Source organism: Pezoporus wallicus, unplaced genomic scaffold, assembly GCF_028554395.1.
Source record: "Pezoporus wallicus isolate ANWC-B61680 ecotype Strahan unplaced genomic scaffold, APGP_CSIRO_Pwel_v1 scaffold_3294, whole genome shotgun sequence".
NCBI classification, from domain to species: Eukaryota; Metazoa; Chordata; class Aves; order Psittaciformes; family Psittacidae; genus Pezoporus; species Pezoporus wallicus.
The window spans coordinates 3410994-3435114 of record NW_026635478.1 but is presented as its reverse complement, the minus strand read 5'-3'; the positions used below and the strand labels follow the sequence as shown (position 1 = coordinate 3435114).

The window sequence follows — 24121 nt, the reverse complement described above, 5'->3', positions numbered from 1 at the left end:
CTACAAGTAAGCAAAGTGTAAGCACATAGTGGCTACAGAGATGAGGGTATATGCATTTTTTCCACCTCTCTGCTTCCTCAAGTCATACATTCTTTCATTAAGACCTTCACTCCATTATGGAAATAGCAACAGTTCTCCCTTGCAGTGGAAAGAAGTTAATAGATCTAATTTGGCAATATGGGGTTGTGGTGCAAGTGGTCCTGATGTCTTGTGGAGCTTGAGGCATCCATCCATAAAGTCTTGCATTGTGTGGTCTGTCCAGAAGAGCAAATTCTAGCCCTTCTATCAAATGATTTCTAGAAGAACTTGTAGAAACAGCTTGCTGAATTTTCCTCCCTCTTAAATATCCTCAAACTAACAAGGTCAGAACTACTTAAGACTTCTGCAAAAATGATATTTTTGTGGAGCTCCAGTTATTTGGAAAAGGGCTAAGTAAATGGTTCAGCTCCAGTATTTTGTATCTAGCTGGGCACAGGCTTGATTCCACCTGGCTTCTTACAGTCTTGGCTTTTGAACTTCGTTCTTCATTCTGGCTGATTATGCCACTGCATGTTCTGCGAGAATTGCAGTGTTATCACTTTGAGGCAAGAGGTAGTAGAGCTTTCATAACACTCAGCATTTTGATTCATGTTGCTTCATCCAACACTGCTGCAGTCTTTAGACCTGGGTTAATGATCTAGGAAATATTTAATTTCTCAGTGCTAAAGAATTTGGAGAAGAATATAGACAGTGGCCCATTTCACCCAAATCTAATTCTGCATCCTGTGTAGAACTGCTCTGCTTGAAGGATTAAAACCTCAAGCTAGTCCATCCTACAGTCTGCTGTTCTATTTTTCCCCTCCACCCCTTCATAGGTAATAGTAGAATGAATAAAGAAAATATTACAAGAAAATATTCTGGATGACTGTGTTCTTTTGCTCTGATGACCTTGTTCATCTGTTGGGTTTTTTTGTTTTCACTTACGCAGATAGGTCTTTAAGACACAGTCTGTCTTCTGTTATGTGTATGATACCCCTTAGTTCCTGATGATGTGATATTGCAGTACAAATACACAGGCAGTTCTGGGCAAGGTGCCCTAGCCTGATTTGTTTCCTTCAGAGGGCAGAAAGTCCTATACCTGAAAAGGCACTGTTCAAAACTTTAAAATATATTACCACCATTTCACAGTATTATTTCCAAATGAACGACTCTACAGTCAGGCACCTCTGGCCACATTTAGATGCTTGCCTATCTGTCAACAGTTCTACTCACCTAAACTTTCAGCATTGTCAGACCATCTGGTTAGACTGACGTTCAAGTATCTCCTCCTAAAAAAAACTTCAATAGTGTTGGAGTAATGGAAGTGGTCCACATATGTGACTTTACCTTGTAAATGCAAGCTAACACAGCTGAGTCCACTGTGGAAGAGGGCAACACTGCCATGCATGTGCTGCAGGTGGTGGCCACACACATGGACAAGTACTGCCATGTTGCCCAAGGCGCAGTCACTGGTTATGAAGTAGCAACTTGGCCATGAGAACAGGCTGCAAAATCACCAAGTTCTGTAAAGCACTGTAAGAGATATAATTGCTTTGAAGGTCAGGGCCTTGAATTTAAGTCAGGGCCTGGGAGCCTCCTGGCAAGAGTGCAGACAGTTAAGCATTGGTCAAATCTGCTCAGGCTGGCATTAGGTCTGGAGAAGACTAAGCCTTGCAAGACCTCTAATTTCAAAAGGTTTATGACAGTATTTGCCCTTTTAAACATTGGCGCACTTGTAAGAGCACACAACATTCACTGGCTATTCCTTTCACTGTACTCTCCACTGTAGAAAACAGCTTTTATAAGCAGAATTCCTATCTCCTTTTAAGTGGTTTCTTCCTCACCCCATCACGGCCACTCATTGTGATAAGATTTTCCATTCTTCTTCCTTTCCTTCCGCTCTTTCTGCAGACGTTCTAATTCAGCTTCATACATCATTTCCTGAATCAGGTACTTTTCTCTCCTCATCCTATCTCTCAGATCTTTTGGGAGATCTGGGATTAAGTAGGAAATCAGGTGCTTTATGCAAAAGACAAGGTGCTGTAAAAACAAAAAAGGGATAAAAAATTAAAATCTTAGGAAGAAAACAAGTACCCTATTTTCTGAAAACCCACCACTTCCAATTCACAACAAGATCCTGTGATAGAACTAAATCCGTTACTAAATTTAAAGAAATTAAACCATGAGGTTTTTTTCCCCACAAAAAACTCCAGGCAAAGTCAGTGGAGTATGGATTGCTGCAAAGTTTGTTACAAGCAGCTGGTTCAAATAAAGCCTCAAACCTATTGTATGACCTGTGTGTTCAAACCCCCGAGGTCATGATTTGCTCTAAGGTTGCTTGGACATGGCATGGTATTAGTGGATTACTTTGCAGGAAGAGGTGAATCAAATGATACAGTTTCCTGTTGCCAGAAAGTCCTTTCATCAGAATCAGAACCAATGAATTACCTATGCAAAACAAAGTATTTTTCTTTGTACTGAGTCTCTCATCCAAAGACATACCTCAATTACCAAACATCACAATTAAATACCAGGTAACTAACCCTTTGTCCCTCATGTTTTAGGCATGCCACAGCAGAGCTTGGGTGTGATGGGGGAGGATTGCTTGAGTGAACTTTTTTTGTTTGCTTTGAGAGAAGGAGCAGAGAAACAGAAAAATCATCCATCTCTTACAAGACACTCATTCTAGATTGCAAAAACAAAGGTATCGCTTCTTCTCCAAGCAGGACCCTTCCTATGAACGCCACTGAAAAGAGAATGCAACATGTTTGCCCATGTATTCTTCCCTCATGAGAAATAAACCCACAATACTTTAATTGTTGCTTTTTTGCCAAGCCTAAAATAGTAATAATGAAAAAGCTTCTGTCAGTTTATGTGGAGACAGTGTTCTCACAGGAGAATGCATAACTGGTACATAAACTCTGAATAATCCTGAAAGATATAGCAAGGCCATGAGAGGCCCGAAGAAGCTTAAGCAAGCAAGATAAGAGGCTGGAATTCACCGAGTTAATGAGAACTGTGGACTGTTGGCAAGCTTTTGAGGTCGAGTTCTCACACCTGTGTTTAACCAATTATATGTTAGTCACTAAGGGTCTTCAAAACATGTATCCAATCATAATATGCCAAATCACTGTAAGTGCATGTAAGAAATAGTATATAAGGAGTTAAGGATTTGTATAAAAAGAACAAGAAGCATAACTCATACTGAGTCGTTCTCTTGATTCTGGTCACTCTCTCCGACGAGTTTAGCCTTGACAAATAATTCTGCAGTGATAGGAAACATGCTTGTTTTTGAGGGAGGACAAGATAGCCTAATTAACCACCCCACAGTGTGAAAAATTTGGTGGTCTTCTATGATGGGTTTAAAGCATTAGTGAGTAAGGGAAGAGCACTACCTGGACTTGTGCAAAGCATTTGACACTGTCTCACACAACATCCTTGTCTCTAAATGGGAGAGATATGGATTCAATGGATGGATCACTGTGGATAAGGAATTGGCTGGATGGTAACACTCAAAGAGTTGTGGTCAAAGGCTCAGTGTCTAAGTGGAAACAAACGTCATTCATGAGGGCTTGCTACTGGGACCTGTGCTGTTCAACGTCTTTGTTGCCAACATGAACAGTGGGATTGAGTGCACCCTCAGGACATTTGCCAATGACACAAAGCTGTGTGGTGTGGTCAACATGCTGGAAGGAAGAGATGGGATCCAGAGGGACCTTGATACACTTGAGAGGTGTGCAAGTGTGAACCTTATTAAGTTCAACAAGGCCAACTGCAAGGTTGGACGGGGCTTTGAGCAACCTGTTCTACTGGATGGTGTCCCTGCCCCTAGCAGAGGGTTGGAACTAGATGATCTTTAAGATGCCTTTCAACCCAAACCATTCAATGATTCTATGAAAAATGTGTCTCAGCTTAAGTAGTTCATTTATGAAAAACCTATCTTGAATCACTTAGTGCAATCTTTTACTGTAATTGCTGGAGCAATCACAATATACCATTAGTGTCCTCCAAAAACATGATTCTGACATTTCAAATGTCCAAAGACATTTCATGATTTCCTCTGCAATTGCCTTTTTTAGTTCATAGATAGAGTTAAGGAAACAGTTTGCAGTGCCAATAAACAGAGTGTCCCTGTAGAGAGAGACAGCTGTGAGCCAGCCTATGGCTTTGGCTGGGGCAAAGCAAAGTCAAATCTCTTGTGCAGACATTGGGCAAAGAAACAAAGCTATTCCACAGCAGGCTGCAAATTTTGCTGGGTCACTGAGACTTAAGCAGTGCTGTTTTTTCTTCCCCCAGTTATCTTTCCAGTTATGCTGTGCTGCCTTTATGCCAAGTGTGTATCGAAAAGCCAGGCTGTTTTCAGTCTTGAAACTGCTTAAGCTGACCTGCCACAACCATTCTTGTCTCCTTTTTGGAGACGGATACCCTGGCTCTCAGTACAAGAAACAAAGAAGAGATCAAGCCCAGCAGGCCTCTATCAAATCTTCCTTTCCTTCCTTCCTTTCGTTACTTTCCTCCCTCTCTCTCTCTTTCTTCTTCTCCTTTCCTTTCCTTTCCTTTCCTTTCCTTTCCTTTCCTTTCCTTTCCTTTCCTTTCCTTTCCTTTCCTTTCCTTTCCTTTCCTTTCCTTTCCTTTCCTTTCCTTTCCTTTCCTTTCCTTTCCTTTCCTTTCCTTTCCTTTCCTTTCCTTTCCTTTCCTTTCCTTTCCTTTCCTTTCCTTTCCTTTCCTTTCCTTTCCTTTCCTTTCCTTTCCTCTCCTCTCCTCTCCTCTCCTCTCCTCTCCTCTCTCTCTCCTCTCCTCTCCTCTCTCTCTCCTCTCCTTTCCTTTTCTCTCTTTTCTCTCTCTTCTCTTCTCTTCTCTTCTCTTCTCTCTCTTCTCTTCTCTTCTCTCTCTTCTCTTCTCTTCTCTCTCTCTTCTCTTCTCTTCTCTCTCTTCTCTCTCTTCTCTCTCTCTTTCTCTCTTCTCTCTCTCTCTTCTCTCTCTCTCTTCTCTTTCTCTTTCTCTTCTCTCTCTCCTCTCCTCTCCTCTCCTCTCCTCTCCTCTCCTCTCCTCTCCTCTCCTCTCCTCTCCTCTCCTCTCCTCTCCTCTCCTCTCCTCTCCTCTCCTCTTTTTTTTTTCTTTTTTCTTTTCTTTCTTTCCCTTAATGTTTCCCTGAGTGTGGCAGAAATTATGGAAGAGCTGATCTCCTTAGGACCAATCTCTAATGAGTTAGGCCAGTGTAGAGGAAGCACAGAGCCCAACCTGCAGTGGCATATTCCTCCTTCATCTGGGAAGGGCTTAAAATGACAGTTGGGGAATTTGCAGCAGACCTTGTGCTTCTGCTGAGCTACCAAATCATTCTTATGCAAGAAAAAGTTTCCTTTTCACTTTTCCTCTAATTCCAGTACTTCTGTTCTGTGATCCAAAGAGAGGATTCAGAAATGCAGTTCAGAATGAATTTACACAGTAATGTGAACCAGAAATGCAGCATGTGCTCATGAACATTATGCCAATAATTTATGGCATAAATTATTACAGTTTCCATATCTGTGCTGGATGCACTGTTGCTATGATTTCAGAGCAGAAGATTGAGTAAAGAGCTTTAAAAATTATTTGTTCCCTGTTTGGCTTCTTCACAGTGTAAAAAGCATTTCAAACCACTTAGAATAGAATCATAGAATAGTTAGGGTTGGAAAGGACCTTAAGATCATCTAGTTCCAACCCCCCTGCCATGGGCAGGGACACCTCCCACTAAACCATGCCACCCAAGGCTTCGTCCAACCTGGCCTTGAACACTGGCCAGGGATGGAGCATTCACAACCTCTCTGGGCAACCCATTCCAGTGCCTCACCACCCTCACAGTAAAGAACTTCCTCCTTATATCCAATCTAAACTTCCCCTGTTTAAGTTTTAACCCATCACCCCTTGTCCTGTCAGTACAGTCCCTAATGAAGAGTCCCTCCTCAGCATCCCTATAGGCCCCCTTCAGATACTAGAAGGCTGCTATGAGGTCTCCACGCAGCCTTCTCTTCTCCAGGCTGAACAGCCCCAACTTCCTCAGCCTGTCTTCATATGGGAAGTGCTCCAGTCCCCTGATCATCCTCGTGGCCCTTCTCTGGACTTGTTCCAGCAGTTCCATGTCCTTTTTATGTTGAGGACACCAGGACTGCACACAATACTCTAAGTGATGTCTCAAAAGAGCGGAGTAGAGGGGCAGGATCACTTCCTTCGACCTGCTGGTCACGCTCCTTTTGATGCAGCCCAGGATACGGTTGGCTTTCTGGGCTGCAAGCACACACTGCCTGCTCATGTTCATTTTCTCATTCACCAGCCCCCCCCAAGTCCTTCTCTGCAGGGCTGCTCTGAATCTCTTCTCTGCCCAACCTGTAGCTGTGCCTAGGATTGCTCTGACCCAGGTGTAGGACCTTGCACTTGGCATGGTTAAACTTCATAAGGTTGGCATCAGCCCACCTCACAAGCGTGTCAAGGTCCCTCTGGATGGCATTCCTTCCCTCCAGGGTATCAACCGAACCACACAGCTTGGTGTTATCGGCAAACTTGCTGAGGGTGCACTCAATCCCACTGTCCATGTCACCAACAAAGATGTTGAACGACACCGGTCCCAGCACCGATCCCTGAGGGACACCACTCATTACTGGTCTCCAGCCGGACATTGAGCCATTGACCACAACTCTTTGTGTGTGGCCATCCAGCCAGTTCTTTATCCACCGAGTGGTCCATCCATGAAATTGATGTCTCTCCAATTTAGAGACAAGGCTGTCGTGTGGGACAGTGTTGAACGCTTTACACAAGTCCAGGTTGATGACATCAGCTGCTCTACCCCTGTCCATCGGATCCATAGCCCCATCATAGAAGGGCACCAGATTGGTCAGGCAGGATTTTCCCTTAGTGAAGCCATGCTGGCTGTCACCAAGCACCTTGTTGTTTTTCATGTGCCTTAGCATGCCATCCAGGAGAATCTGCTCCAAGATTTTGCCAGGCACAGAGGTGAGACTGACTGCTCTGTAATTCCCCGGGTCATCCATTTTCCCCTTCTTGAAAATGGGGGTTATATTTCCCTTTTTCCAGTCATCGGGAACTTCACCTGACTGCCATGATTTCTCAAATATGATGGCCAGCAGCTTCGCAACTTCATTTGCCAGCTCCTTCAGGACCCGTGGATGGATCTCATCAGGACCCATGGACTTGTGCACGTTCAGATTTTTAAGATGGTCTCGAACCAGATCCTCTCCTACAGTGGGCTCAAGGTCTTCATTCTCACAGTCCCTGCATCTGCCTTCCAAGACTTGGGTGGTTTGGTCAGAGCCTTTGCTAGTGAAGACTGAGGCAAAGAAGTCATTCAGAACCTGAGCATTCTCCAAATCCTGTGTAGCTAGATCTCTCACTTGTGCTGGAGAGATGCTGAACCCCTGGTTTCTTTCAGGATAGATATTCAGGCACCTGAAATTCAGGCCTTAAAAGCTGCATTTTGTTTTGTAAATTATCTCATCCTATTATCTACCCTCCTGTCTCTTAGTTTTCAAAATCAGCATGGGAATACCCATCATGTGGAGTTGGTTTTACCTTCCCTGGTTTGTCTTAAAGTTTTCTAAGATACTGACAGTAAATACCATTATGTTGAACATTGACTAATGTATTGAATCCTCTTCATCATGGTCATCTTTGTGATGCTCATCACTCTGGGGAAATGAATGGTATTAAAAAAAAAACAAAAAAACCCAACAAAGCTAGATGTGTAAGTGCTGTATCTTAAGCTATTTTCATTTTTCAGTTGTTCAGATTTCATCTTTTCTTCTCCTGTTCTTTCACCTATTCCTTACACACTGAGGAAAACCTAGACAGGTTTTGAATGCCAGACCTCAGAAAGTTAACAAAAGCTTCATTTATTTGCCCTGTTGGCAAGTCACTGTTATGGCTTTCAAAGTGCTGCATTCCCCTTTTTGTTAGAACCTGAATACCTGTGACTATTCAGAAAACAGATCTGAGAACACAGAGCACAATATAAATAGCAGAATAACACAAAAAAAGCTCAACAGCTGCCATTGTAGATCAGCACAATGAAAAAGCTTCAAAGGAAAATGTGTTTCATTTTGTTTTGCCACCTGAATGGTCACATACCTCAAATACAATAATGAAAGCCAACCGTGCTGCTAAGACATGCCAGAACTGCAGCGTGTAACCATAGGGCACTGGGGAGTGAGGAGGGTCTCTGTAGTCCCTGTATCTGAAAGGCAAGCAGAGTACAGTAGTTAGAAAACTCCTGCCCTGCTGGCTGGGAGGAAGGCAAAGCCAAAGCCCAACTGCTCTTGTTCGTTGCATTTTCTGCTTACTTCTTAGGCTGGGCTACACTGACACTTCATTTCAGATCAGGTGAATGCTTTTGGAGCAAATGTCCTGATAACCCCCACTTGCCATGCTTTGGTTCACCCAAATGGGTTTGTCTCAGATGAAGTATAGTGGTAAGGTGCACTCCAGGTGCTAATGGAAATTCAGTGCAAATGACCAAGCCAATGCCTGTATGAAGTGAAACTGCTGAACCAAATGCAGAAGATGTGGGGTGCTCAGCACCAGCACTTTGACCCTACAGCATTTCCTTTGGCCATGCAACATGTGCCTTGCAGGCACTTCCTCAGAACATGGAGCAGGGTAGGATGCTCTGCTGTTTTCAGGGCCACTTTCTTCCCACTACAAGGTAATTTCATCAGCCTGACAGCCCTCCCAAAATCCAGATGAAACTGCCTCGGGGGCTCCATCTGGCCCTCAGTCAATTAGTTGGCTATCCCTGGCATAAAGCATGACTCATCCTGACTTTAGTGGAGACAGAACTGCTCTTCTTGGTATGCCAACAGCCAAGGGCTGTGTAAGAAAAGGATGTAGTGCCTTGTCTCACAGAATGTTTCTTTAAAGACTTTAGGTCTCAATGACATAACTAGAGATGTTTTAGCAGAATTGAGGTGGGTTGACTAGCTGATAAACTCAGCTAAAGAAAGATGTTCATTTTCTTTCAGGTTAGAGATACATAACAATTCAGTGTCCCCCAAGAGAACAGATTTATATTCTGGAGATTTATGACACCAATTTTAAGTGTTCCGTTTTGGGGATATTGAAGGGACAACATTTTTATTTATGGGATTTCCACCATCAGCTTTAAGTAGCAGCAACCTCATGCTTGAAGTTGGGGAAGAAAGGAATTAAAGAGGGGGAAGAGAATGATCAGAATTACAATACATTATTAAATGGCGCTATGGCAAACAATGTGGAATGAAGTATTACAGAATCACAGAATCCTAAGGGTTGGAAGGGACCTCAAAAGATCATCTAGTCCAACCCTCCTGCAAGAGCAGGGTAACCTAGGGTACATTACACAGGAACTTGTCCAGGCAGGCCTTGAATATCTCCAATGTAGGAGACTCCACAACCCCCCTGGGCAACCTCTTCCAGTGCTCTGTCACTCTCACAGTAAAGAAATTTTTCCTGATGTTCACATGGAACCTCCTGTGCTCCAGTTTACACCCACTGCCCCTTGTCCTATCACTGGACATCACTGAAAAAACCCTAGCTCCATCATCCTGACACTCACCCTTTACATATTTGTAAACATTGATGAGGTCACTCCTCAGTCTCCTCTTCTCCAAGCTAAAGAGTCCCAGCTCCCTCAGCCTCTCCTCATAAGAGAGATGTTCCATTTCCTTAATCATCTTTGTGGCTCTGCGCTGGACTCTTTCAAGCAATTCCCTGCCCTTCTTGAACTGAGTGGCCCAGAACTGGACACAATATTCCAGATGCGGCCTCACCAAAGCAGAGTAGAGGGGGAGGAGAACCTCTGTTGACCTACCAACCACACCCTTTCTAATGCACCCTAGGATGCCATTGGCCTTCTTGGCCACAAGGGCACATTGCTGGCTCATGGTCATCCTCCTATCCATCAGGACCCCCAGGTCCCTTTCCCCTTCACTACTGTCCAGCAGGTCAGCCCCCAACCTGTACTGGTACATGGGGTTGTTCTTCCCCAGATGCAAGACTCTACACTTGCCCTTGTTGAATTTCATCAAGTTTCTTCCCGCCCAACTCTCCAGCCTGTCCACGTTTCGCTGAATGTCAACACAGCCCTCTGGTGTGTCAGCCACTCCTCCCAGTTTAGTATCATCAGCAAACTTGCTGAGGGTACATTCAGCTCCCTCATCCAGGTCGTTGATGAAAATATTAAACAGCACTGGTGCCAGCACCGACCCCTGAGGGACTCCACTGGTCACAGACCTCCAGCTAGATTCTGCCCCATTAACCACAACTCTCTGCCTTCTCCCTTCCAACCAGTTCTTGATCCACCTCACTACCTGATCATCAAGCCCACACTTCCTTAGCTTATCTATGAGGATGCTGTGGGAGACAGTATCAAATGCCTTACTCAAAACAAGAAAAAACACATCTACTGCTCTACCATCATCCATCCACCTAGTTACTTGCTCATAGAAGGCTATAAGGTTGGTCAAACATGACTTCCCCTTGGTAAAGCCATGTTGGCTGCTCTTAATGAGCCCCTCATCCTTGATATGTCTAGAGATGGTGTCAAGAATAAGTTGTTCCATCACCTTTCCAGGGATGGAGGTAAGGCTGACCGGTCTATAATTACCTGGGTCCTCCTTCTTGCCCTTCTTATAGACTGGCATGACATTTGCCATCCTCCAATCCTCAGGCACCTCTCCTGTTTCCCACGACTTACCAAAGATGATGGAGAGTGGCTCAGCAATGACCTCCGCCAGCTCCCTCAGCACCCGTGGGTGTATTCCATCTGGACCCATCAATTTATAGATGTCCAGATTACTTAACTGATCCCTAACCCAATCCTCATCTACCAAAGCAAACTCCTCCTTTATCCTGACTCCTTCCGGGGCTATAGGAATCTGGGTCCCCCGGGGAGAGTCTGCAGGAGTAAAGACAGAGGCAAAGAAGGCATTCAACACCTCTGCCTTCTTTATATCCTCTGTCTCCACGGCACCCACCTCATTCAGCAGTGGGCCTATACTGCTTCTTGTGTTAGTTTTATTCGCTATGTATTTGAAGAAGCCCTTTCTATTGTCCTTGACCAGACTTGCCAGATTAAGTTCCAAGGAGGCCTTAGCTGTCCTAATTGCTTCCCTACATCCTCTAACAGCTGTCCTATATTCCTCCCAAGTGGCCAGCCCCTCCTTCCATAATCCATAGATTCTCTTTTTCCGTATGAGTTTGCCCAGCAGTTCCTTGTTTAACCATGCTGGTCTCCTGGCTCCCCTACTTGACTTCCTACTCATTGGGACACTCTGATCCTGAGCTTTGAAGAAGTGGTCCTTGAATGCTCACCAACTATCTTGAGCCCCTTTACCGCCTAGTACCCTTTGCCATGATACTTCCCTTAGCAATTGATTGAAGAGGCCTTAGTTTGCCCTTCGGAAATCCAGAAATGTGGCCTTGCTAGGTATTCTATTCCTCCCACACAGGATCCTAAACTCCACCACCTCATGGTCACTGCAGCCCAGGCTGCCATTGACCGTCACTACTTCAACCAGACCCTCCTTGTTGGTGAGTACCAGATCCAGCAGCTCTCCTCTCCTAGTTGGTTCGCCCACCATTTGCATTAAGAAGTTATCATCAATGCACTGGAGGAACCTCCTAGACTGTGAATGACTGGCTGCGTAAGTCTTCCAGCAAATATCGGGGTAGTTAAAATCCCCCATAAGGACCAAGGCATGTAGTTGTGAGGCTGCTTTCAATTGCCTGTAGAAAGCCTCATCAACTCCTTCGTCCTGATCAGGAGGTCTATAATAGACCTCCACAGCTGTGCCACCCGTACCAGCCTGTCTCTTAATTCGCACCCACAGACTTTCCACTTGGTCCTCATCTGCCCCTGGACAGAACTCAATACATTCTAGTCGCTCTTTCACATAAAGAGCAACTCCACCACCTCGCTTTGCTGATCTATCTTTCCTAAAAATGACATAGCCATCCATAACCACATTCCAGTCATGTGAGCTGTCCCACCATGTCTCTGTAATTGCCACCAGGTCATAACCTTTAGACTGCACACAGACTTCTAACTCCTCCTGTTTATTCCCCATGCTGCGTGCACTGGTGTACAGGCATTTCAGGGAATGAGCAGAGCACGCTAGTAGCACCCTTGGAATGCGGGAGGCCTTCTGGTCTTCATTCATACTAGAACATTGCCCCACTAATTCAAAGCCAGCTACAACCCCCTCGCACTTTGAATCTAACTTAGAGCTCTGTGAGTGAGCTCTACTAACTCTTGCCCAGGTACCCTTTTTCCCCTGCAGGACAGGGTTTAAACAACTACCCTTTCCCTCAAATGAAACAATAGATTGAGAGTTCTCCCTAGTCTGCCATCCTTCAAGCCCTAAAGTATTCTCACTGTGGTTCTGCTCCATAGAAAATGTTATCTATGAATTCAACAGTGGGATGTTCTTTTTGCCAAATAAATTGCAACAGTCCTCAATATCTGTTAATTAAATGAAAACATTAATGCCATATCCCACCCCACCCCTGTTCATTATGCTATGCCACTCAAACATAATTATTAATGAAAATGTCACAATATCACAAAGTATCACTGATTTGTTCTGTATCACAGTATATCTTTTGTTCTTTTCTTCTTTAGGCACTCATGAAAAGATATTTTAATTCTTCATGGTGAGAAATACTGGGACTAAGTGTATCTGCAGCTACCAAGACCCATGCTTGCAAACCAATGTTGCGCTAAAAAAATGGTAGCTGTATTTTTTGTTTGGTGTTTTTGGTTGGGACCTAATTTAAGACCTCTATGCAGATCATTGATTCTTTGGATCACTTAAGTCAATCAGGTGCAAATTTATCATTACAGAGCAGTCTCAGACTGCTACTTCTCCAGTCTGTTGGCTGAGGACAAAGATAATTAACTGCTAATTTTATTTTGATTCAAACCACAAGTATATGAGTCTTACTAATACTTGCACCTGTAAGCAATGACATAAACATATTATCCATTCAACAATTAGGAAGTGCCAGATTTGAGGTTTCATAAATGTAGCTTAGGACAGACCCTGTGAACTAACTCAGTGTGCAACCTTGGCTTGTGCTATGATATAACTTGATTAAAGTTTCATCTCACTGGTACCTAAGTAACCAGTCACCTATTACTGGCCATTTAATACTGTGTTTCCCCATGATGGCTCTGTGTGATTCAAGCCATGTCACCACAGAAATCCTGCATCAGGAACACCTGCCAGATATTTTTGGCCTTTTCTGTATCAAAGGAAGGAATTAGCAGAATCCTGAGCATGTGTCTGAGCAGCACATGTAATTCTTTCCATTACTGTTTTTTAAGTTCTGAAAACTAGTTCCAACCCCAATTTTATCCCAATGTTTCTCCCTTGCAATGAGTTATTTTGATCAGATACTTACCTGCAATATTTTAATGGCGTACCAGAGAATTCGCTTCCATTTGATGTTGGCTCCGAACGGTTCTCAAAGTCAGACACCAGAAATACTGATAAACTGGCATTAACATACCCAACCATACACCTAGAAGGTGAAAAAATCCTGTAGTCAGGATACAGAAAGGTTTTTCTATTAACTGTTGTAATCAGGAGGATATTCTCTGGGTTTCATGAAATCACAGTATAACTGTGATGCTTATTAATATCTGAAAAAGATGTTGAGGTGATATAAAAGAGGTGCTCAAGTAGGTCAGATGGACAATAAAAGTGGAGCAATGATAGGTTTCTGTAGGAGAAGAAATGGTGAAGCCTGGGACTGGTTACTTTTGAAGAGAAAAGTCACCTAATAGGTGACAAAGTAGAAGTAGAGAAAATAATGAGTAGCACTTGGAAGATAGAATATTCCCACTGTTACCCTCATGGTACTATCACAAAGGGACATCAAATCAGATGGAAGGCAATACACTTAAAACAGCTTTTTACAAAATGTCCAGTTAATCAGAGGAATGCAGTACTAAGATCTCAGGGTGGCTGAGCACTGGGTCAGATAGAGTTTGGAGAACACTGAGTAGGAGAATGTACGTTGAAGGGCTGTGAGAGTCACTAGAAGACTCAAGTGTGGTGTTAATAAAGCTGAGGAGAGAGATTGCAAGCAAATTGTGCTGCTAATTCTGCACTTCCCAAGCACAAGTAAGTCTTGGCACACTGCTCAGCTTGCTGCAGAGTACAGTGAACAGAAAGGGAGAAACGGTTGGGGCTTTTTGTTTTTGTTTGTTGGGTTTTGTTTGGTTGTTTTTTTTTTTACCTATGGATTTTAGTCTTTGAGAAATTCCATGTAGACACCATCTGGCATTGTCTTGAAATTTCCATACTGATTGGATTTGGAACTTTATTTAATTACAATGTTTTTCTGTCATTACTGGGTGTCATATACATCTAATACCTTTTTTGAAAGAAAGAAACACCTGCCTCAAGTTATTCAATAGCAGATGTTCTTAACTCCTTAATTTGAGAAAACTCATTATGCCTGCGGTTTTTGAATAGCTTCTGGCTTTTTTAACAGCACTTATTAATAATAATATCCAGAATGCTGACATAGATAGTTTTTATCCAGGTTGGCTTCTTCAAAGAATTACTACCTAATGGTTTCATCTAGAAATCCAGAAAAGCAGCAAAAGTGTGGAAACACTGTACAAGAGGTTTTTTGAAAAGATGGTAAGAGCTTCCGCTGTGAGCCAAGCTACTTCCCCTGTGCTGAGCTAGTTTCAAAACTGCTGAGTCGTATCTGAGTCTTCATAAAAATAAAATTTCTAAAGGTGGCTTTTTGTTTTCATGCACGGTGGTCCTGAGAAAATCACTAGCAAGGAAAGTTGCTGACAGTACCTCAATGTCTTATGGATCTTCATAATGGTACAAGCAGAGGTACATTCTCAGGAATTACTGGTGCCAGACCAAACACTTTACCGAAGGTGCTTTAGCTCTTCATGAAAATAAATGGAACAGTTCCCTTGCCAGCTAAAATGCCAAAGTCACAGAATCACAGAATAGTTAAGGTTGGAAAGAACCTTAAGAATATCTATTTCCAACCCCCCTGCCATGGGCAGGGACACCTCACCCTAAACCATATCACCCAAGGCTCTGTCCAACCTGTTTTGAACACTGCCAGGGATGGAGCATTTACCACTTTTTTGGGCAACCCATTCCAGTGCCTCACCACCCTCACAGTAAAGAAATTCTTCCTTATATCTAACCTGAACTTCCCCTGTTTAAGTTTTAACCCATCACCCCTTGTCATGTCACTACAGTCCCTAATGAAGAAGAGTCCACTCCCAGCATCCCTATAGGCCCCCTTCAGATACTGGAAGGCTGCTATGAGGTCTCCATGCAGCCTTCTCTTCTCCAGGCTGAACAGCCCCAACTTTCTCAGCCTGTCTTCATATGGGAGGTGCTCCAGTCCCCTGATCATCCTCATGGCCCTCCTCTGGACTTGTTCCAGCAGTTCCATGTCCTTTTTATGTTGAGGACACCAGAACTGTGCACAGTGCTCAAAATGGGGTCTCAAAAGTGTGACTTGCTGGTCACACTCCTTTTGTTGCAGCCCAGGATACAGTTGGCTTCTGGCCTGCAAGTGCACACTGAAGCCGGCTCATGTTCAGTTTCTTGTTGACCAAAACCACCAAGTCCTTCTCTGCAGGGCTGCCCTGAATCACTTCTCCACCTAATCTGTAGCTGTGCTGGGATTACCCTGATTCAGGTGTAGGACCTTGCACTTGGCATGGTTAAACTTCATGAGGTTGGCATCAGCCCACCTCTCAAGCGTGTCAAGGTCCCTCTGGATGGCATTCCTTCCCTCCAGTGTATCAACTGAACCACACAGATTAGTGTTGTTGGTAAACTTGCTGACAGCATCCTTGCAGGACAGCAAATTAGCAGCACTGCTAATCAAGAGTTGCCACGCCAGCTGCCCTTCTTCCATCAGTATGATTAAACAGTATTGACAACCAAAATGTGGCAAAAAAGCAGCAACAGAAGAACTTACTCTCTGTAGCAGGGAAAAAAAAATGATCTGCCATATGTCTAACAGCAGAATGTAAGCTCTCCATTAATGTGTACTGTTTAGCTTGGGTTTCCTTGAACAGTAGGGTCCTTGCTAATGAAACTGCTAGGAGATAATTTGCAAAATATGCCTATGCCTGTTCAGCTGGATTCAATGACCTTCCTTGAGTCCAACAGCCTAGATTGTACAAGTAGCGTGCACACACTAATATAATCACAGTGTTTAGCAACACTGAAAGAAAATCCACTTAGGCAGCAGGGATTCAGTTCACAAATGTCTGCTGACATGAGGACTCTAGTTTTAGAAGAAAACCAAATTATGTTGGTCCATAAGTACGTCTTGATTTGCTAGTTGAGAATTGCTTCCTTACTTTTTCTGAACAATACATGGTGAATAGCACAACTGGAAAAAAAAAAATCCTAGTGGATAAGTTTAAAATGCTCATTAAACCCATAACTGATAAATATCAGCATTGCTTCAGAATGATAAGAAGGTTATATTCATGTACACTGGCTGAGAAGTGCAGCTTGTGCAGCATACTGTTATACACACCTAATCTCTGTAACAGCTCTGGCGTGTTTTCTTTGAATTAACGTCATAAATTCTAGTCAGTCAGCAACCCACCCTGTGGATACACAGAGCATCAATATCTATGGCTGATAACTGTTACCTAAGCACAACAATAGATTTGGGTTAGTGGAATCAGCAGAATCACAGACAGTACAACTGTGTCTATAGAAGCAGTAAGTGATTTTCATGTGCATCTGTTTTCCCAAAGAAAAGCTTACTTTTGTCCAGCTTCTCCTTGGCCAGCACAAGGTCCATACTTGTAAGCATAAACAAGGCGAGGGATGAAATCTGATGTCACAGCTATGACGAATGCATTTGTGATAACAGAAAGAATTCCAATGCCTTCCAGGATCCCGTACCAGATTCCTGTTCAACAAGGAGGGTATGTTAGCTCCAGGAAAAACAAAAACCAAAGTGTCTGAGACACTGCATGCTCTGAAGCACTTGTCCCCACCACCCAAAGTCTTTTAATTTCCATCTGAGCATCACTGAGTAAAAATAATTGTTCTTACTGAACAGCAAGACTTCAGTGGACCAGATTTCTGTTCCCACTGGGTGGGAACTTTGTTGATCCTGTAAATAATCTCAAGGAACCTGCAAAAATGCTTACGGAGGCCTTGAGCCACATAACCACGTGGGTGGTTATAAGAAATACTGTAATACTCCCTGGTTATGATTATAGCTACCCAGTCTTTGAGGAGGGTCTGCCAGGTCAGCCATGAACATATGCAATCCATGATCTACCTATCACAGGCACCTTCTGTGTAACTCGTGCTCAGCTGGTCAGCATGTACTTACTGGCAACAAAATTTTCCCAGCATCTTAATGCTATACAATGGCACACAGCCCCTAGGCATCACCTGGGCTTTTTGGCTCATCCTCAGTCATCTGACAGGTATGTGGTCCAGGCACACACAGCAGCTCTGGTCATGAGGACCATCAATGAGAAACACATCAAAGGCAGGTTAGACATAGCCATTGATTTTAATGAGGCATCAAGCTGTCCCTGAGAACTTAGCTGAATAGGAAGTGAATGCAGCTTACTCTGAGAAAGCACACCTGAGTCAGCCTGAAAAATATATGTATTTTTCTGTGTTTTTATTATTTACATTATATAACTTTTTTTTCAGAGATTATGACTGCAGTGTATGCTGTGTACTGGCTTATGTCCAGGTTTGTACCTAAACTCACAGATCCACACTGCTCACATAAAAAACTTTACTCAGACACAGACTTCAGGTATACATTCTGGGAGCACAAAGTGTGGGTTTCTGCTATTTCAAGGTGTGGGCTACTGGTTTTTGCAATGCAGATGGGCAGTGAGGTATTCTATTTACCCCTCCACAGACACAAGTTATTCAGTGTTTGGCAGATGACTTGGTTTTACAGAGTCCTTCCTAAAGGTGTTCTGCTTTTGCAGACTACAAGGACAGATGTATAGTCAAAATATGTACAGAGAGCCCTTGAGGTAGTGTGTGGCTGTGTGACCTCTAAGTTATGTGAACCCTGTATTTAGCAGTGTAGGTGCACCTCACTGAGAGCAAGCTGTTGCTTGAGATATAGACCCACCCTGTTTGACCCATCAGTGACCCAGGGGACATACCCCGAAGACTCGGGGGGGGGGGGGGGGCTTGGTTTTGGCCAGGTAAACATAAACCACACAGGTCCCTTGCAGAAGGGTGGCTGCTTTAACTTGATTTCATGTTTCAGCTGCTCTGTCTGGTTATTATGTTCAAACTGAGCAGTGGCATGTGTTCACACAGTGTGTCTGCCACAAGGAAAAGCCTGCAGAGAACACTGCTCACTTCATTAAAACATCCTGGCTGTTAAGTCATCCAGGAAATAACTAAAAGACATTTTCCAATATAGACTCTTGATTGCATAAGTAGATTGGCATCAGATACTTGAAGCTGAATTAACACAAATTGTGTGTTGTTAATAGGAAAGATGACTGAAAATAATGTGCTCTTATTTGAAGCTTTCAGTGCTTTGCCTTGAAAGTAACATACACACGTAACAAATACACATACAAAGAACTCACCTATGTCTTTGGCTCTTGAAGCTAAAGGTCTTCTCCACTGGGTAACAAATTTGTATGCATCAAGCCTAATTTCAATAATATTGTTAAGTAAGGCCAGGAGTGGTGCCAGTGGAAAAGCTGCCACAAAAATGGTTGTGAACCCAAACTGAAGAACTAGAAAACAAAGGAAAGGTCACATTATAACTGTTAAGTTCTAATCCAAGGAGTAAGACACCAAATAAAATAAGCATACAAACATTATGTATAAATATACAAACATTTCTTATTATGCCATACCACACAATAGTCTAGTGACACTTGTACAGCAATCCCTTGTCAAAAGTTCAGAACAGGACGACAAGAACAAAGACATTTTGTTCTTAGGATGCATAGCAACATCTAGATTTTGTAATGTGGGGCTTGGCCAAGTTTGTAGGTGGACAAACTACTTTTAGAAAGGGACTTTTTTACACCAGCGTCGACTAGGGTGTCTCAATACCTGTAAAGATTAGGGCTGAATACCTTTCTTTATATAGTACAGATGGGCAGCACTTTGAAGCTTTGTGTAAGTTTCTAGAGGCAGGTTTTTAGACTGTCAAATTTCCCATTAATTCAAAAAAAATTGTGTGAGGGAGAAAAGAAAAAAGCATCACATCAGTTCAGTCACAGAGGGCAAAAGTTCTTGTTCTTTAACATTACTTTGAGCAGTAACTTTGAGCAATTACCCTCTGATCTGTACATCTTTAGCTTCATACAGCAATAATTAAAAGAATACATCAGCCCACACCAACAGAAAAGCACCAACATTAAAATCCAGTGAAAGAGAGAGAACAAAGGTCAGTGCCATACTCATTTCTAGGTATTCATCAAAGAGTCCATAAGCATTCATAGGTTGCAGATTGTAGTCCTTTTCCCACTGTGGGAAGCTTGTTTTTCTCTGTGTGCCGTACTCTTGTCGTAGTTTTCTCCTGGTCCACCAGTTTTGAATTAGTCTACATTTTCAAATAAATTAAAGAAACAAGGTAAATTATATTAGTGGCTATCACAAAATTGGAAAAGGCTTAGTGTGCACAAAATATCTTGCAAAATTAATTTCCAAATGCATAGGAAAAATAGAGCATTATTAATGCATGTGGCTGACGACATGGCATAATAGGTACGAAAACATTTACGGCTGATGTGCTGCAATCCAGGCCTAGGAGCTGTTGAAGTGGTGAAGGGATTTTGACATCTTTTCATTATTTATTTACCTTCCCTTTTTCTACACAGAACAGAAAATTGTTTCAGGGCCTTTTTATATGGCAGAATGCTGTGTGGAGATAGTTGAGTTATAATTGAGAAATCAGTAAATACAGCGCTAATGCTGCTTGATCCCTTCCTGTGTGTGAGCCAACATCTCTACACAGCTCTACAGTATGAAGAATAATAGTCCTCAGGCAATCCTGGAAGGGAAAAAGCAACCTTGAATAGTGCCTGCAGCCAAATATTCAGGGGATTGAAAGGCAGAAGTGTGTGGACTGCTGACAACACTTGGTGGCCAATAGAGGTTTATGGCTCACATGAGAGCTATCTCCGTCTCAAGAAATGGGGGAGCTGTACTGGACTTCAGGGGGAAGTTAATGTTTCTGAAGAAACATGTGTAGGGCACCATGGGAAGCGCTAAGCCAGAAGAGTAATGAGTGCTCACATTTGAAATATACATCTTTGCCTTACCAGGATAGGGAGTTGCACTGGTTTGGCCAGCAAATAACATGAATCACAGCTAATATGGATAAGAAAAAAAAAAAGACAAAAGACAGAGATTTTCTGTAAAGTTGTGGTTGGCCCCTTCATCTCAGCAAGATAGAGGATGATGGCTCACCCGAATAATTCAGTGACACTGAATTATTTCCCTGACACTGCCTTGCTTCTTGCCTTCACAGTGGTCTGGTCTGAAGAGCAGGCAAATGAACATTGGGTTTGGATGAGAGTTTGGCCAATTGCTTGTTTTCTTAAAGCTTAGAGATTATTTCTCCTTTCAAGCCATTTATCAGAGAGGTTATAGCTTTTTCTGTCTTCCTTAAAGAAGTGTAGGTGTAACTGAGTGCAGGACATTAAAATCTAGAGTTTAGAAGTGCAAGAAAAAAAATGTAGAAGTAGAAGCATGGATTTCAAGCCAAAATTTGTAAGTACTAGAAATTATTAAAATATTTGGTTTTAACACCTCACAGCCGGTTACTAATGTGTAAAAAGCCTAAAAAGACCTTTCCTGTGAACGACCACAGTTGGTGATTGATGAACTGTGGGATAGTTAAGGGCACATCTTTGCGGTCCACAGCACCCTTTGGGACTTGGTCTTTCTTGTTCTACCCATGACAAAGTGGGAGGGCTGAGACTTGAATTCCTGCAAAGGCAGCAAATTGAGGGGTGAGGTGCATGTGAGACCAATACATTGAGACAGATACTGGTTAACTTCCTCCTTTGTGAGGGGGGAAACCTGTAACCAGTGTTACAAAATACCCAAGGCTCCTAGTAAAATTCAAAGAAATGTCATTTTCTGATTTATGTGGGAGCAAAATGTGAGTAACACAACGTAATATGGTTTTAATATGGGTATATGTTCTTCTTCCAAGGAAAATATCAGCTTGGAATTGCAGTTTTCCACCTCCAAATGAAGCGATAATTTATACTTGGTTTCTTAAGTTATTGCAAATGCATCTGTACAGGAGAGGAGAACTGATGCATGCTATCAGAGGCTTTGAGGTGGTGTTTGTACGAAGCGGAACCACTCTCACATGCCAGAATTTGTATTAAAAAAGTAAACATTAAACAACTGATCCTCTAGCACAAAACCTAGGTCCTCTCTTTGGTATCTTTGCAACCTCGTTTTTAACTTTCAGATAGAAATTTCAGAGAAGCCAATGTCACATGTATAGCATTGCCACATGACAGCAGCTACTGGGGTTCCTGTCACTGAGAAGTGCCTTTTCCCTCCACAGGACCGAAGAGATGCAGGCAGCACATGCCTGTATCAGAACTGGGCTGCCACCCTGAAATGGTGTAAAAAAACCTCTTCAAGACAGGCTACTGGTGCTTCTCTCCTAGGGCTGTCTTACGGGGAAATATTCTCTGCTATAAGCTTTTGAACTCTGGCACTGTGCAGTGCTGGCTCTGCCTGGGTCTCAGCAGGAAATAGCCAGCACACGTGTGGAGGCACAGTGATGTTCTACAACAGACTATATGATTGCCTCCAAATCGTCTGGCTGTCCACATGGTATTGGCTCTGATCATGCTCTTAGCAGGGATGATCTTTGGGTTTTTTTTCCAAACAAAAAGGATATGCACCTGCCTGCTGCATTTCAGGGCTAGAAGATGGAATAAAAGGTCTGAAGAGTAAATATAAATTGAAGTATCTCACGCTGTTGTGACTGTTTATGTGTTGTGACTTTCATTGGAACTCTAAAGAGAAGCAGTTTATTCCTATTAAATCACTTGTTCTTAAACAATCTCCTCCTATCTCCTTCAGTCACCTTCTCTAATCCCTTTCTGTGCTCTTTATTAGGTTTCAAAATCCCTATTAGTAGGTAGCAGAAAGCTCTAATGAGAACTGACAAAAGAGGCAGGAGTAGAAAGAGAGGATCGATACTGTTGCTGCTGCTGTTCCCTCCTCCTTACCCCAACTAATTCCTCCAGCCCTAACAGCTGCAGAATCCTGGCAAGCATTGCTAGGCACAAACCTGGAAAGACAGAGAGATTACAAGCTTTGAGTATCTCGACTGCCAATTACTCTGCATTTAAACCATTTACTCTGTTCTCATTACAGCCAGATGTGATCAGAACTGAGGCTGCCTGAAATTAGTTCTGCAACATGTTTCTGTAGTTCAGGGACCAAACTCTGCACTAGCTCTGCTGTGGATCCTGCCATGAAGCAGATCCCTCTGAACTTTGCAAGGGCAAATTTCTGATAATGTCAGCTCTCTGATATTTTTACACTTGCTAATTTCTGTTGATGACTTGTCACACTGCCTCTAGCATCAACTGTCTATATTAATCATATTAAACATGCTCACTAAATACTAATCAATAAGAAACCAATAGGAAATGAATGTCAGCCCCTTTAGCTAGGGCACAGATACAGTACATTTTTCTATCTCTGCAAGTGTGTCTCTGCAGCTCTGCCAGCCATGCATTCTTCCAGTTCATACCTGCCCTTTCAGGCGTCTTTTATCACCCGGTAAGGAGAAATCCAATTTAGAACTTCCTGGCATAGCTAAAAAATAATACATACAATATTTCCTGCGTAAGGAATACAGCAGACCTATGGTTATTTTTAAAGAGTTTTAAAACATGGAATGCAATTTTATGAAATGAAGTACTTCCCGTATATTATCTAGTTCCACCTCCCAGGAATGGGGACTGTATCTTGCTTTTACATAAGTGGTCATAAGAAAAGCATAAACTTAGTATTCTTCTGTGACCTACAAAAGCATAGGCATTATATTTACTTACGGGTAGCCCAGTTCCATGAAATTATTCCAGGTCTGCTTTAACACCATTATAATACCCATCTGCATACAAAGATCAATAAGGCATCCACTAGGGTGGCACTACAGAAAAAAAGAAACAAAAGGTTAAACAGAAACAGTTTCAAAGCATTTCTTTGAGACTAGAAATGGATATTAGCTAATTTACTTAAAGGAAATTAAATGCCATTCTCTTCCTATTTTTTATTAATATAAACTCATGGGAACATATGAGACTATACCATACCATCAGCCTTTTAAGCCTATAATCTAATTCTCTGCAGAAATCAGAATCAGATGAAACCAGTGCAGATTTCACATTAGTGCCTCTAATATGTGGTGAAATGGTGAGTGGGACAGAGGCAGAGGATACCAAGCTTCTCTAATGATTTCAATAGTACTGGGGGAGGTTTGCTGCATCGTCAAAGAATGAAGAGAAAATTCCTCCTGTCAGCACAGGCAAACAGTTTCTCTCTAGAGGATAGACCTAATACTGTTTGTTGAGTACTATTTAAGGTATATGACTGAGTAGCCCCTGCAAAGCTATTCTTTCTTGAACAACAGTTAAGCACTCCTGCTGCTTGCTTGCTTGCTTTAGCAGGGGCTCCAGACCTTAAAGAAGTGGTGCTGCATTCTTGGAGATGCTCAGATAGCACTAAGTTACGTTATCCCACAATATAACCTGAGAGAGATAGGTGCAGTATTAATGAAGTAGCAGTGATGCTTGTAGAAACATCACTAACAAATAAACTGTGTAGATACTCCACAGACACTGGACTAGACTGTATCACATCATTAAGTGTCTTAGACTTGGCTTCATCCAACAGGTGAAGAGAGGTCTATTGGAGGTATATCTGGGCATTATATTCTAAACTATGCTCCTAATACGACCTAGCACAGATATGGCCAATAAAGTTAAGATTTTTTTAATTAAACATTTATTTTATTATTAGACTTCTTTTTTTCCTCTGAGAAAAGCAAAACAGTAACT

General features: G+C 42.6%; 1 protein-coding gene across 4 annotated transcripts in view; it reads right to left on the bottom strand.

Moving 5' to 3' along the window:
• Positions 1 to 24121, bottom strand: part of LOC130607990 (anoctamin-4) — a 192781-nt gene that overhangs the window by 1846 nt on the left and 166814 nt on the right. For all 4 annotated transcript variants that reach the window (XM_057425557.1, XM_057425566.1, XM_057425581.1 and 1 more), the window contains 7 exons: positions 23117 to 23214; positions 19478 to 19620; positions 18650 to 18802; positions 16827 to 16974; positions 13447 to 13566; positions 8137 to 8242; positions 1863 to 2058 (listed from right to left, as the gene is read on the bottom strand). In XM_057425557.1, the coding sequence (XP_057281540.1) occupies positions 1867 to 2058; positions 8137 to 8242; positions 13447 to 13566; positions 16827 to 16974; positions 18650 to 18802; positions 19478 to 19620; positions 23117 to 23214 (960 nt within the window). In that variant the 3' untranslated portion in view covers positions 1863 to 1866. The remainder of the gene's footprint in view (positions 1 to 1862; positions 2059 to 8136; positions 8243 to 13446; positions 13567 to 16826; positions 16975 to 18649; positions 18803 to 19477; positions 19621 to 23116; positions 23215 to 24121) is intronic.